The 16,052-nt window shown below is 41.8% G+C and overlaps 1 protein-coding gene across 2 annotated transcripts; it reads left to right on the top strand.

The window, feature by feature from the left end:
* The first annotated feature begins 379 nt into the window (after positions 1-379).
* On the top strand, positions 380-15,584 carry LOC308585003 (cytochrome P450 2J5-like). 2 transcript variants are annotated; one of them, XM_081190453.1, is made up of 9 exons: positions 380-648; positions 3,565-3,634; positions 6,056-6,205; positions 6,572-6,732; positions 8,932-9,108; positions 11,336-11,477; positions 12,472-12,659; positions 13,179-13,320; positions 13,981-15,584. In XM_081190453.1, exons 1-9 carry the CDS (start codon positions 475-477, stop codon positions 14,169-14,171), a joined length of 1,395 nt encoding a protein of 464 aa, XP_081046579.1. In that variant the 5' UTR covers positions 380-474; the 3' UTR covers positions 14,172-15,584. The 2 variants fall into 2 exon arrangements, with proteins under 2 accessions (XP_081046579.1, XP_081046580.1); XM_081190454.1 differs by lacking the exon at positions 380-648 and adding an exon at positions 2,894-2,938.
* Positions 15,585-16,052: the final 468 nt, after the last annotated feature.

Here is a 16,052-nt window from a genome sequence, read left to right as displayed (position 1 = left end):
AAGGGTGGATTTGCAGGCCCCCCTGAAATTTACACCTGTGAGTTGGAATATAGTTTATAACGTTGAATGCAAAGACCTCATATATACTTTATAGAAACATCATATATACTTTATAAACATAATAAAAATTTCAGAATATTCCTGCACAAATTTGGCCCCGTGATAGACCACGGTTGGCTGATGACAGCCTTTCATGTTATTCTCTTCCCTTCAGTTATTACAGTTCCACATACTATAATTAACCATACTGGTGGTGCAATAAAAAGAAATGGTTCACATTGAATTAATTCCTGGAAGGCTTAATTCCAACACTATTATTATATGGTCTCAGACCATTAGCCTTATTGTCCTGTATAAAAGGGTGTTGCAAGTATATGTCTATGTAAATTAAAAGCCAACAGAGAAGGAGCATCCTACACAGCCAGAAGTGCTAGACGGAGACAAGTGACAGTGTGAGAGAGAGAAGGCAGGGAAATGTTTGGCATTCGATTATTTTTGATTGCTCTGCTAGTGGGTCTTTTGATTCTGTACTTCCTGAAACAGCTCTGGTGGTCACGCAGACGCTTCCCTCCAGGGCCCCTTCCACTTCCTGCCATTGGAAGCATGTGGCGGACTGCGATCAGGCTCTATCAAGAGACATTCACTCAGGTACTTCTTTCTAAATAATTGGCTGAGAAGGAGAATTCATGAAGTGAAGCATGAATTATTTTCTTCTCGTGGTAACTGTGGTTAACTATGGTCTTTGTGAAACCTTCTGGCATGAATTTTACTTGCGAAATTAGTATGTGATACCTAGGAGACTAAGGGTGCAGTCTTCCAGGACGTGGCGGATGTTCAAAGGCAGTTAGTTTAAGCACTCATGTTATTTTCACACCAACCCTGCGGTTGGGCTGAGAGCTAGAGACTAGCCCAAGGTTACTCAGTGAGCTTTGGGGCAGAATTGTGCTTTCTACCTGCTTCTCCCCAATCCAACACTCTGCCCATTGGAAAGTCATCAAAGAAAAGCATCTCGCCAGGGCTGGGTACTCTAACGAATTTAACCTGAAAGGCATTTTGAAAGTGTCTGGGACACTCAAGAACTGACTTCTTGTTAGCATCTTTGAGTTACAGAAAGACCTCTGAAGTGTCTTCAGAGGCCAGTGCACTCTCACACACTTGTGGGTAGATTCAGGGACAGAAAATCTGATAGCTTAGTTCAGACTGGAGAATAAATAGGCTTCTTCTTTTTTCAGCTGCCCAGATAAAAAGTGAAATGCGCAAATACCGGTACTTTAAAATCCGATTCACAGTGTGAATGACCAATGCCAAATGGGCAAACCCCCTCTTGCTCAAAAAATTTAAAGGTACAGGAAAGGTTAGCTATGTAGGCATGCTAGGATTGAAACATGAGGTTGTACAATGAGAGTGGCTCAGAAAACTTTACAATGAAACATGAAGTTGTACAATGAGAGTGGCTCAGAAAACTCAGAAGAGGGAAGAAAAAAGCTAAGCAGTTTATCAGGAGCTAGTGATCAGTGTGTTTGTTTCAACTCAGAAGCATATCCAGTGGAGCCACAACGATGTGTTCCCTTTAACTTCCAACTAGGAGGCATATAAGCTCATAAACACATGTGCTGATGCATTTATCTGTTTCAAAATGTTGCTGCACCAGCATTACTCAAGCAGCTGCTAGCAGTTGGCCCCAAAGGGAGATGGATTACCAGTTAGTGATGTTACCAGGCACACCCATTAGAAACCTACCACACAGCTGGTTGAAACATCAAATGTGTTACCAAAGTAGGCGGCATAAAACAAAGAGCAGAGGCATCTCTGGGTGCTGTCCCATCTGTTTGCAACATCACCTTATGCATGATAAAGTATACCCTAGATGCTGCTATGCCATCAAACCAAGTCTTCATACTTCTCCTTTCAGCAGATCCTCTGGCACAGCTCATGAGCTCTTCTTAATGAATATATTCACACTGTATGTTCTTGTTCCCTCCCCTCAGTTAGTACTTCCCACCCTCCCTGAATTCTAGAAACCTGAGGTCCCTTTTAGGAATGTATGCAGGTAGCTGATTACCTGTGCACAGACCTTTTTTATGAAGGGGGGGGCAGGAGATGCAAGTTTTCTGATATATCAGACTTGCGCAAAACAGTATGCTAAAAAGCAGTGTGTGTCTCGCTTGGCCCCACCAGTAGCCCACCCTCCTTCAGTTCTGGAAACTTGAGGTGCATTGTGGGCATGTACACATGGATTTGTTCACCTGTGTGTACACAGACAGTCCCCCCCCCCCGAGATAGTTTTCTGATATACCAGGCTTGTACAAAACAGTGGTTTGAAGGGGGAAATGTGGGGAAATGGCCAGCAGCCCACTGAGGAATGTCTTGTTAGCAAAAGTAGGGGAGCGTGATGATTAGGGATGGAGGGGAAATTCAAATTATTTAAAGAGCAGCCAGACAACTTCACAACCTACTAGCAGTCCAGGTATACAGGTGGTGATAGGAGTGGCTGGATGGATCAGGCAAAAGTGGGGCTAGTGGGGCCAGGCAAAAAGAGGAGTGGCTGTCTACGTTGCCTCCAGATTTGAAGCACTTAGGTGTGGCTGCCTCGTTCTCAAACAATCTCTGGAAGCCCTGGGTGAAGGGATGAGGCCAAACAGACTGAAGCTGAATTGAGAAGTTGAAGGTGATACTCCATGCCAAGTGAGACAATGCTCATATTCCAAGTTAGATTTCAAGCCCGGGCACAACTGAAGCGAATTGATTACTGGTATATCCCTTCATTTTGCTGTGTCTTTTAATGCTATGGGAGCAACTACATTTTTTGCAAGCAGCTCCAACTGGAACAACTTGTAATTTGCTGTAACCCTGAATGTTGCTACAATCATTCTTCCTTCTGGTTTTATTTCCATTTCCATTGGATGAGATGGCAGGACATCCAGAACTGGGATCATCAGTGTGTTGTTGTTGTTGTTGTTGTTGTTGTTGTTGTTGTTGTTGTTGTTGTTGTTGTTATAACTAATAGGAGTGTGCCAGATTTAGATTGGATCACAGTTTGATTTGATTTGATTTCCACTTCCCAATCTACTATTTGCCTACTTGTGCAAATTAAACAAATACAAATGGTTGCCATATATTTTGACCTTTGTGGCAAATTTGCTTTAGAAAGGTATGATCTGAATTTGTTAAAAACAACCACCACCAAACATGAATTTTCCCACCGTTTCATCTTATTCTGCCTTCCAGTTAAAAACACCCAGCCCACATTAACAGACTAGCTGGTTAGCAGACACAATAAGGATATGAAAACTTGGGGCAGTTGTCCATGGAAGAGCCTTTGCTTTTTGAATAAAGCCATGCAGAAACTGACAATAACCTTGCAAGAGTATGATGGAACAGGCCTGCAAGCATGCATGGATATGCACTGTATCAAAAATCAGATTACCATTATGTATCCTACTTCGGTGCCATGAATAAAGAGAACTGGAAGACACAGACTAGGTGAGAGAACCTGAAGTTCACAAATTAACCTGAAAGAACTGTGTGACTAACGTCTCTCCTCTCTTTTGATCCAAATGGCAGTGGACAAAACAAAATGGAAACACGGAGCGACCTGTGATGCCTTTCCTTAGAGCTGTAACAAATGAAAAGGGTAAGTTGTTCCAAGGAAGAAGGGTTCTTTTTCTACTGGTCTTCTCTCCAGAAACATCTTAAGAGAGCAATCCCCAAGTGTTAAAATGTAAGACCTGAGCCTTCCTGATGTTCTGTTGAAGGTTGTAAGAGGTTTAATTGCAAGGTATAAGTAGTAGTCATCATACCTGTTAAATATTAAAAGTAATTATTTGGGGTTCATTTATAAAGGGCATGACCCAAATACAAAAGTGGGTCATGACCATTTGGACAAAAACTAGGCTTCCAGGTGGAAGAATCAAAATTGGAAACAGAATTGTTAGACCCCCAAAGTTAAGAATCTGTCAAGAATGTATAACTTGCTGTTGAAATGGAATACTCAGGATGAAACGGTGAAATCTGCTATGATTAAATGGGTACAAGATGTTGGACATAACATTATGATGGCTGACTGGGAACAGTTATGGACCACAGGTATGAAGTTTACGGCATGTAATGCCTTAAAAGAGAATCTAATGAAAATGGTTTACAGGTGGTACATAACACCAGTCAAGCTTGCAAAAACCTACCATTTGCCCGATAATAAATGCTGGAAATGTAATGAGACTGAAGGTACATTCTTTCACCTTTGGTGGACATGCCCAAGGATTAAGAATTTCTGGGAGATGATTTATAATGACATGAAAAAGGTATTTAAATATACCTTCCTGAAGAAACCAGAGGCCTTTCTCCTGGGCATGGTCGGCCAATTGGTGCCAAAGAAGGATAGAACTTTCTTTATGTATGCTACAACAGCAGCAAGAATACTTATTGCAAAGCACTGGAAGACACAAGATCTACCCACCCGGGAAGAATGGCAGATGAAGCTGATGGACTACATGGAATTGGCGGAAATGACTGGCAGAATCCGAGACCAGGGAGAAGGGTCGGTGGAAGAAGATTGGAAAAAATTCAAAGTATATTTACAGAAATATTGCAAAATTAATGAATGTTAGAAGGATGCTGGAATGAAGTTATATGGCTTTAGCAGAAATGTTATAAAGAATTAAGTAAAAATAGATTGTTAATGGACCAAAGCGGAAAATTTAAGGTTAGATTGTCTTAAGATAAATTATAGAACAAAAATTGAGAAAGATGGAAAGGATTTGCTGAAATAGCTAATTGAACTAGGATACAAAAAAGGGAGGTGTGAGGAGGTCGATGAAACAAGTAAATGAAAGGTAAAGACACGGAAATATTGGATGTGTTTTTAAATGTTTTTGTTTTTCTGGTTGTTTTTCTGTATTGTTTTTTCTTTTTATTTTTGATGTATTGTAAGGTATTGTTTTGTTTTGTTTAATTTTTTATTGTTTCTTTCTTCTTTTTTCTGTAACTTTCAAACCTCTAATAAATATCATTTAAAAAAACAAACAAACAAAAGTGGGTCATGACCTACAAGCTGGGAAATGCTTCCTTAAGCCAGTCCTGTGATAGAATCCCTAACAACTGAAGGGTTTTTTTTTTTGTTTATATTCCACCCATAATCAGAAGATCTCAGGGCAGGTTACAATCAGCTACAATATCAATTAAACAACAAAAATTATAACACCCAGCCCAAAATCGCGAACATTTCTCAGCTGAATATTAGTTACCAAAAGCCTTCACAAAAAGCCATTGTGTTGCATCTGAATGAGAGCAACACAAAAGGGCAGGACTATACAGAGAAAGTTCTCTAGATTATTCAGTGCTTTCTAGATTATTCGTAACACCTGGCTTTTGGATCAGATATGTTTCGGTAGCTGATGCAATTCTTTCACAACAGATGTGACATGGCTCTGACTAGTTTATTATAATTTATATAATTTATTATAATTTATAATTTGTTATTATGATTATAGTGACTCCTAGCCAAGCTGCCTATTTCACTAGCTGCAATTTCCAAGCAGATCTCACTGCAGTGATCCAAACAGGAGGTTATCAGAGTATGCATTTCTGTGGCTAGTCTTGTTCGAGGAACATCTATAGCTGCCAAACAAACCAGGGCTGGGGGAAGACACTGTGCCCCCTGAGATCCTTGGGTTTCCAGTGACGAGACAAGGTCCAATAGTTACTTTCGTAACTTGCAAGTCAAGTGCAGCTAGGGTGAGAATCCTGCAAGTGACGCCACAGTCATCACCAGATGCATGCTTTCCAAATTATAATTCCAAAACGAAAGCCAGGTGAATCCCCACAGGTGAATGTTACAGCCTTGGTGGTAGACATTGACAGCAGAAACCAAGTGTTCAAAGGTGCAGCTGAGTACTGTATCTACTTTGTTTAGAACACAGAGTCCTTATGTCATAAACTTTGCAAACCATAGTCTCCACAAATGACAGAGAGTTTGTGGTCTTTGTATTCCATGAATAGTTGGCTTGAATATAGTATCTCTAAGAGGCATTTCATACAATACTTTTAATGGTCTCAGATCTTGTATTTTCCAATGAACGCATCTGGAAGCAGCAGAGACAGATTGGGCAGTCTGTTATGAAGAAGCTGGCGATGAGGAAGCAAGGGTTGGAGCACTATATAAAAGAGGAGGCCCATCAGCTTGTCGGTACCTTTGCCCATGTAAAAGGTATGTGATACTACTAGATGATTTTATTTGTTCATATGAGTATTTATATTAACACCACCCTCACAAAAAGTGTCAGGGCAGTGTACAGCAATATAAAACCATTAAAAGCACCATTAAAATGACTAGCATGATTATAATAATCATAAAAGTGATTATGCTGGCAGATATCTTAGTCTGCAGGTTTTGCTTTGTTTCCTTTGCAATCTATGCATATTTTGGAGCAGAATTTGATGCATTTTAGTTGCTTTTTAATATGTTAAGAAAATTGCTTCTTTAGTCCCACTATGAAATTTTTACTCTTAGTATTATCATGAGAACAGGATTGATGTCTTCACTTCATATAGCTGCAAAAATCTTCACTTGCAGGGCAGCCATTTGACCCTTTGTTACCCATCACTAATTCAGTGTGCAATGTGGTATGCGCTATGGCTTTTGGACATCGGTATTGTGCTGAAGATGAAAATTTCCAGAAGCTTACTGAAGCTATTGATCTTGCCTTAAAATGTGGAGGTAGCTTCATTTATGCTGTAAGTAGACTTTTTCTTTCCAGCTGAGTCACACAGGTGTCCCCAGAGCCCTAGCCTCCTGCTAGCATTCAGAGAGACACTGTGGTTGGTCACAGATGAACCTGACCTGAAATGCCCCTTGGGGCAAACACAATTCATCAGTCTACTCTCCATTTCACAGAGATATTATGAAAAAAGTGGAGAGCCATACACTAGGTTCTTTCAAGGAAAGATGGGGTTAATTTTAACTAATGATCATTCTTAGGCTACGTACGCATTCCAGTTTCTCCTTCATGGATCACTGCCTTGCCGTGGCGAAGGGGCTTGAACAACTCAGAGAAGCTATGAGCTAGGCCGTGCAGGGCCACCCAAGATGGACATGTCATAGTGGAAAGTTTTGACCAAACGTGATCCACCTGTAGTAGGAACCGGCAAGCCACTCCAGTATCCCTGCCAAGAAAACTCAATGGACAAAGACAACAGGCATATAAAAGTTATGACGCTGGAAGATGAGCCCCTCAGGTCAGAAGGCATCCAACATGCTACTGAGGAAGAGCAGAGGACAAGTACAAGTAGATTCAGAGCTGATGAAACGGCTGGGCCACAGCTGAAAGGTCGCTCAGTTGCGGATATGTCTGGAAGTGAAAGGAAAGTCCAATGCTTTAAAGAAAAATATTGCATAGGAACCTGGAATGTAAGAACCATGAACCTTGGTAAGCTGGATGTGGTCAAAAATGAGACGGCAAGAATAAATATTGATTAATAAATATTTTAATATAAATATATAATAAATATTTTAAATACATATTTAATATTAAATATTTAATAAATATTGAATAGTGCTCACTGGAAGGACAGATCCTGAAGCTGAGGCTCCAATACTTCACCTCATGAGAAGAGAAGGGTCCCTGGAAAAGACCCTGATGCTGGGAAAGATGGAGGGCACAAGGAGAAGGGGACGACAGAGGACGAGATGGTTGGACAGTGTTCTCGAAGCTACAAACATGAGTTTGACCAAACTGCGGGAGGCAGTGGAAGACAGGAGTGCTTGGCGTGCTTTGGTCCATGGGGTCATGAAGAGTTGGATACGACTAAACGACTAAACAACAACAACACATACTCTGCATCTGAAGCCCACATTCCCAGCATGCTTGCACTCCTGTCTTGGCGACGTCTATCTACACTGGCTTGGTCATGTACGTAGATGGCAGAATCCCCAGGGATGTGCTCTGTGGGGAGCTGGCTTCAGGCACCAGGCCATCTGGCAGACCAACTCTGTGCTACAAAGATATCTGCAAACATCAGACATGAAGGCTAGCAACATCACTCTCACACACACCCTTTGTAGGAATTCCTTGCAGATGACCACAGTGCTTGGAGACCGTCAGGTCATGTATCCACAGCAGTGACCAGAGGAGGAATGACTGATGGGAGGAGCTCAGAGACAAGAAATGCCATAGTGCATCCAGAGGCCTCACCTGTCTTTAGTGCAGAGGAGACATCCCCAAAAGTAATGTCATCCTCCTCCATCTGCTAAACCAAGTTTATTGCTTTGCAATACTGCAGGTGAACTTCTGGGAAAGTGATAAAAGGAGAAGGATAACATCACATTCTGCTGTGTGTTCCTCACCCAGAGATTAGGAAATGGATAGTACTCCATTGATTCTTTTCCCTTGGAGGTGGAAGATGAGCAGGAAGACTGCTGGTAGGGAGGGAAGCTGTGATACCTTCCATATTAGGCAGCCCTACATCCTCATAATCCTGAATTAATCCAGAGTAAATGGATTAGGTTCTCTGTATGTTCGTTAGACAGCCATAAAGATATTATGGGTTAGTGCTGGTACTGCCCAAATGCAATGGGAATCCTGTAGAATAAAATCCTGCTCTTATATATTATTAATAAATATAATTTGCATGTTTTGGGAAAGCCACAAATACCAGTGTTGCCACAACTACTATTGCACCAGAAATATGGGAGAGGGTGATTTGTTCCTAGGTCAAATTTTCATTTACAACTTCTACTAGAGTAAATTAGTGGATATGGGAATCAGAAAAAGGTGTTTCACTCACTGAGCTCCAAGATACCAGGATGCCAGCAGGTTAGGAAAGGCTGATCTCAACCATGATACCAAACAGGCGTCCAAAAGAAGTTGGGTCATGGAACATGTTATTGGGCTTCTTCATGGTAATTACCGGATTTTGTTTTTATATTCTTCAAAGCTCCGTGAAATGTTCCCTTGGGTCCTGAAGCATCTTCCAGGGCCACACAAGAAGGCTCTGTCCTCTAGGGAGTTTGTGCTTTTATTTGCAAAGGAGGAGATGAAGAAGCATAAAGAACATCATCTGCTACGTGAACCACAGGATTTCACTGATTTCTATCTACTTCAAATGGAGAAGGTAAGTATCTGTTTTGTATGTGAACATGGTTAATTCAAAGAGCCATTACATTCCCTGCAAGGATTGTAAGGCAACCACCAGGATTTTCTGGGTTGCTGATAATATTTGCATTCAGTTCCCCCTCAATGGCACTTCCCAGAGATTATTGTTAGCTAGTAAAGTGGATTACAAACCCCACACGTGCATGCATTGAAAATACAGTGGTGCCTCGCAAGACAAATTAATTCGTTCTGCGAGTTTTTTCGTCTTGCGAATTTTTCGTCTTGCGAAGCACGGTTTCCCATAGGAATGCATTGAAATGGTTTCCCATAGGAAAAAGGAAACAAACTTGCAAGACGTTTTCGTCTTGCGAAGCAAGCCCATAGGGAAATTTGTCTTGTGAAGCAACTCAAAAAACGAAAAACTCTTTCATCTTGTGAGTTTTTCGTCTTGCGAGGCATTCGTCTTGCGAGGTACCACTGTAATAGGAAAAGAAATATTTTCGTATGTTTGATGGCAAATATGCTTGAATGGTCAAGGGCATTCAAATACATTCTTTGTGTAATTATGATATTTAAATGACTAAAGATTAGTCTCCTTTCCAAATTAAAACATGTTCTGAGATTGCAGAAAAGATAATGTTTTTTATTCACTCTGATTATGTGAATATATTTCTTACAATTTTGACTTTCCCTTTAGAGATGGGGGTGAAATTTGATTCCGTTTGCATTAAAAGCATGGCTTGGTTTACGCTTGGTTTAAGCGAACTGAAATGCAGCCTACTTCAAAATCAACACTTATCTGAATCTTACAGTGCAGTTCTTCAGCAAAGTAATGTGTACAAAAATGCATATACTAGGACAGTGAGCATATAAATGTATATATTAGTGGGGGGGGAATGTCAGAAAAGTGCACATTAGGCAAAATGACACTTATTTATTAAGAGAAATTAGCACTAAGATGCTGGTGGAATTTCATGTGAGCTTTTTAAAAAAAAAGAAATTTGCAAACTAGTGAGGAAATGTGGAGAACCAAACTTAAGGTTGAGAAAATGAGAATGAGCGGAAAATTTAACTATTATTTAACTCAAATTCCACTTAGAACTCCCACCAGTTCTAAAAAATTTAAAGGGAGGAAGGATCTTTAAGCAGAGCTCCATAGGGACAGGTTTCTGTGGGCTCAGTGGGGAAGTTGAGAAAGATGGATCCCAGAATCCCCTTTATAGGGTCCAGGGGGATCCAAATCGAAAGTTGGTTCAGACAAAACCAGAGAAAAGGCTTTGAGAATAAAACACTGATGTCTTAACCTTACAAGGAACTACCGTATTTTTCGCTCTATTGGACGCAGTTTTTCCTCTCCAAAAATTGAGGGGAAATGTGTGTGCGTCCTATAGAGCGAATGCAGGCTTGTGCGCAACCCCTCCGGCAGGGAGAGGCTGCACGGGAATATGGCTTCTTTAGCCCTGCGCAGCATCTCCCGGCAAGGAGAGGCTGCATGGGGCTAAAGGGGAAGCCAAAACAGCGAGTGGGATGGATCCCGCTCGCTGCCTTGCCTTCTTCCATAGCTGCGCGCAACCCCTCGGGCAAGGAGAGGCTGCACGGGGCTATGGATTCTTTAGCCTCACACAGCCTCTCCCAGGAGGTAGAGACTGGGCGGGCCTAAAGGGGAAGCCAAAACAGCGAGTGGGATCCATCCCGCTCGCTGCCTTGCCTTCTTCCATAGCTGCGCACAACCCCTCTGGCAGGGAGAGGTTGTGTGCAGCCTGTACGCTGCTCTTTGGGGCTGGGGGGGATTTTTTCCCCTTGATTTCCCCCCCTAAAAACTGGGTGCGCCCTATGGTGCGAAAAATACGGTAATCTAAAACACAAGAAATTTCATTTTTCCTGCTTCCACTCTGTTCTATGGTTCTGCAAAAAGAAGACCCTGTTTCCCCAGCACATGGGGGGGGGGAGTTGTGTGCATAAAGATCCTCAGCAACCCAGATTTGATATGCATGAATCTACTCCACACTTACTTCCTCATAATCTCAAAATGTTTGGGAAGAATTGCTGCTTTACTGTCTGCTGTTTTAGGAGGATACCTGAGATGTCCTTTTTTTAACCCACCCACCCCTTCAGTGTCAATGTGGGATTACTAATTAAGGTACAGAACTGCACACAAGGATTTCTTCATGCTCACCTGTCATGCTGGGATGGCCAGGTTTCAATTTGTTACAAATAATCTTTCATCTTTCTATTGCCATCAACAGAGCCAGGGTGACCCCAACTCTGTCTATAATGCAGAGAACCTGGCCCAGTGTATACTTGACCTCTTTATAGCAGGGGCAGAGACAACTGCTACTACTCTGCAGTGGGCACTGCTCCTCATGGCAACTCATCCAGATATCCAAGGTGAGTCCTGTGCGATGCCTTTCATGCAGCAATGTTTTGGTTAAGGGTGTGAGGCCTTATGAAATATGAAGAAAAATGACAAGATTCTATCTACTTTCAACCATCTGTATGGAGAAACAGCTGAGTTAAGAATCTTAACAGTGAACCATGTTTAATGTACAAACAAGAGGGATAGCTCAGATTTCCTTTTTGCCAGGTCCCCTGCAATTTGCCCTGGTTCTGGAGTTTCCAGACTGAAATATATTCGGAGTCCTGCAGTGATTTCATGCTCTTTATTGCAGCTTGTAAAACAGTGACCGAGTTTTCCCTCAAACCTCAGGCTTTTATATACATTATTGACACAATGAGTCCCGTCTGATTGGCTGATTCTGCTTCCCTCCTGGAGCCTGATTGGTCTTCTCCTGCAGGCCAATCAGTTGTTGCATTCTAGGATCCTACCTGCCTATTGTTCTAGGATCCAACACAGACAGACCTGCTCCTATGCCCATTGATTTGGGATAATGGGAAAAAAATTCTCTCCACTTTACTCAGGATAGGTAAACTAAGATCCACTCTTCTATTTTCCTCGCTCAAGCTCTCTCTCTCCCCACTTCAACCCCACACCCTGTAGCAGAATCTCCCTCTAGTTTCCAACTTCCGCTCCTATTTCTGACTAAAGGTATTGTGAAAATGAGTTGTTTCCAATTTCTCCGAGCTTTGGACTGTATGTAAAAAAACACACCTGTTTTATCTATAGTCAGTTCTGTAAAAGTGGAATCCAACTGCATCTACAGGGAACTGATGTCCATAGGAACACAACTATATTTTGAAGCGTATTTCAGCACCGCTGAGTTTCCTTTAAGATGCCTGGATTTTCCACTTCACCCCGTAGCTCAATTGCCTTCCAGGTTTCTTTAATGTAATTGCTAGAAACAATACAAAAAAGAGAGCACAATTTCAGGCAATATTAGCAAAGCGTCCAGAATAAAGCTTCCATTCCCACCATTTTCATCAGAGAAAGTCCACAACGAGGTGGAAGGTGTTTTGGGTTCCTCTCGGTCAGTCTGCTATCAAGATTGGAAGAAAATGCCATTCACCAGTGCTGTGATTCACGAGATCCAACGCTTAAAATATGCCTCCTTATTCAAGATCATCAGGCAATGTGCAAAGGATGTGAACATCTTTGGATTTCTCATGCCCAGGGTAAGGAAAGTTGATACGGTTGTATTCCATATTCCATGAGTAAGGAGCAATGCAGAAGCTTCTGTGTAGCGCAAGGACTGAAGGGCAAGCAATTCAATATCCCTTCCCCTGAAAAAGGTATTGAAGTGACCCAGGGTTAATATTCTTTTTAAAATAACTCTCCCCCTGCCCCATATTCTTCAAAAGAATAACTGCATGAACAGTGCTTTAACACCAAACTCTCTTCATTTGGTTCCACTGATGGCCATAGCATCTGTGCCAGATTCAAGAATGAGGATTTGAAACAGACCAGCGAATAATGTGTTTTCAGTTTATTCTTGCTGAAATATTTTCCATAGTGGTTTCACAACAGGACTCTTCTTCCCTAGCTTTTTGGCAATCTCCCTGAATATGCTTTTTATTACCACGCAGATGAAGCTTGGGTATATAAGAAGCGCACAAAGATTTGTACTGGGACAGAGGGACAACCTGAATAGTGCTGGCCTGGATGCATTCTAAGGCAATTTTCATTCATTTCAGGGAACTTTTATTAACCCAGATCTGAACTCTGCTGTTCTTGATAATAATCAATGGAAGACGCCTGAAGAATTCAACCCAAATCATTTTTTGGACAAGGATGGGAATTTTGTGGCCAGGGGAGAATTTCTGCTATTTGGTTCAGGTAAATGTAGCAGTGATTTATTATTATTATTTTTATAGTTGCTGGGTTGTTTCAGAGAGGCAGATGCTTCTGTAAGGTTTTTATTTCCAAAGAATACATGATTATTTCCAAAGAATACATGATTATTTGCTGCTCATGATCGTTGGGCACTGAATTACTCTTATGAGTCTTTACTTCATAGTGTTTTCAGGCCTCAAGTCTCCCAGCTTATCAATCTAGATTTGCTTTCACATTTCTATACACCAGGGGTCTGTCATTTACTGGTGGATAGCTCAGTCTGTAGATTGTGAGACTCTTAATCTTAGGGTCGTGGGTTTGAGCCCCGTGTTGGGCAAAAAATTCCTGCATTGCATGAAGGTTGGATTAGACGATACTCGTGGTCCCTTCCAACTCTATGATTCTATGAGCTTGTGGGCCAAAGCAAGCCTCCCCTCCTCCATGGCAGCCCAAAGCTGAAAAAGGAGGTGTGGAGATAGCAGGAGTTATAACAAGGGGAGCTGCTGATGGAACACTTTGGGTAGTGGCAAAGGAGCTTCACCTCACAACCTGTGTTGCCTACCCAGAGTCAAAACTAGTTGTTGTCTATGGTAGATGTACCTGGAGAATAAGGCTCCATATAGGTAATACTCATTTCTTGCCTTTCCTTTCTTTCTTCCACAGTGGATTCTGTGTGCTTGGAGGAGCAGCTTGCAAGAATTGAGCTCTTCATTTTCTTCAGCAATTTGTTGGGGGCGTTCATCTTCCAGCTGCCAAGTGGTGTGAAAAAATCCAGTGAACAGCACAAAGTGGGACTGACAACCTATCCCCATTCTTATAAACTTGTTGCCATTCCTCGCAGCAGGGCATCATAAACTATCAACACAGTTTGAGCAGCCTATTTATTACCATAAATTTCTCGGTTCTGCTCTGAGGTGGAACTTCTATCAAAAGTTGCATTAGACCTACGATATAATACATTGCTAAATCAATTTCTGTTGCCGAATACAGTTCTTCTTCTTTTTTTGCTGTTCATACACAAGTACTCAGTACAGATTTCTTGTGATGTTTAAAACCAGATGTTTATCAGTTTGTGCTTTTCAAAGAACATAAGGAATGCTTATTTATTGAATAAAATTGCTGCTATGGTTTATTTTATCAGCTCATAGGAGATTGCATATGCTCTCTTAGGCTCTCTATCAGTAGTAGAGTTTGCAGGCCAAAGCCCTGTGACCCCATTGTTGCAGTAGCAACAAATAACTGGACGGGACAATAAGTATATATCGGGATCAAACAGGACACAACTTTGTTGATTATCGATGTGAATGGTTTGGCATCAGAATCGAGCACGTTGCTTCCAAAAGGGGTAGTAGTGACTAGGCAGTAGTTCTTGTAGACCCCCTTTTTAAGGAGTAGTCACACCATTACCTTTCTTGTCTAATGATGCATTAACCACACTCTCAGCCACCCAGCCAACCCCTGTTGGCTAGCCAGAATAAGCCATGATGGGCAAGGGTCAACAGAGCATGGAGTTGGCTGAACTGCTGCAAGAGTCTTGTCCACATCCTTGGGCCATTAAAGCTAAAACCATTTCCATGAAACTGGGTAATATGGTGCACTGCACAGTTCATCAGATCTGTCACAACAGCAACATTATGCCTGTTCTGCCCCCCACAAGGGTCAGCTATTAATCTGTGTATTAGTATTAGGTAGAAGGAATAACAACACTGCCCCTTTTAGAAAAGATAGTGCCTTTCCTCACTTTTTAAACCTCAAGGCAGGTTGAGAAATGTAGGCACAGCAATATTCTAGTTCCTATTGGGTCTGCCTCTCAGAGCGGTAAAATACCTCCCTTCTTCCTTTGTTTCAGTCTAGTGCAGGCATGTCCAAAGTGTGGCCTGGTGGCTTAATCCAGCCCGCTGGTCGGTTTAATCCAGCCCCTGTGGCAGTTAATTTCCTGGGGGGGGGGGTGTCGTAAAAGAAGGTCAACAACTTCAATCCTAAAAAAGTTCAAGAACTTTGGTGTAAAATCCCAAGAAAAATCTCTTCAGTCCTAAAAAAAGCTCAGCAACTTTGGTCAGCCCTCATGTATGTTCACTTCATCAAATCTGGCCCCCTTTGAAAAAAGTTTGGACACCCCTGGTCTACCGCTTGCATACCTAGAAAGAAGGGTGAAATCATTTGTTCTTACATAACCCCATGAACTCCAAAGAGAACTTCATCCTATTGGAATATGATTAATATTTCTATTTGTGCCTTGATTCTCTTCAATAAATCTATGAATGAGAGCTTTGTGGACTTTTGCTGAATACTATCCAGATTGAGAGAGAAGTCTCAGGACGGAATAATGGCGACCCAAGCTTACGTATCCCAAGTGTGAAGAGTGCGGTTGTGCTCATGTCCTGCTTGTGGGCGCCCCCTAGACATCTGGTTGGTCTGATCCAGTGGGGTTCTTCTTATCTTCCTATTTTGCTTTAGTTAGCAAATGTGTCTGGGTTGTGTCAGAGTGAAACCCACGTTTTGTTAATGCTCCAGTGTTGCAGCATCTTTCTTGCTCTGCTTCCAACTGATACATCTGAGGAGGTGTTAGTAGTCACAGCAATAGAATGACTTGTTCACACCCATTTTATCTATGTTCTAGATCTCCATGAGTAGAGAGATTATTATTAATCCTCGCAACAGAATGGGCTGTGGACGCCTGTTTTATCTATGTTTTGGATCTCAGTGACTAGGATGTTACATCTCTTCTCACCAAA

This window comes from Podarcis bocagei, assembly GCF_964188305.1.
Source record: "Podarcis bocagei genome assembly, chromosome: 4".
Classification (NCBI taxonomy): domain Eukaryota; kingdom Metazoa; phylum Chordata; class Lepidosauria; order Squamata; family Lacertidae; genus Podarcis; species Podarcis bocagei.
This window is presented reverse-complemented; position numbering and strand designations above follow the sequence as displayed.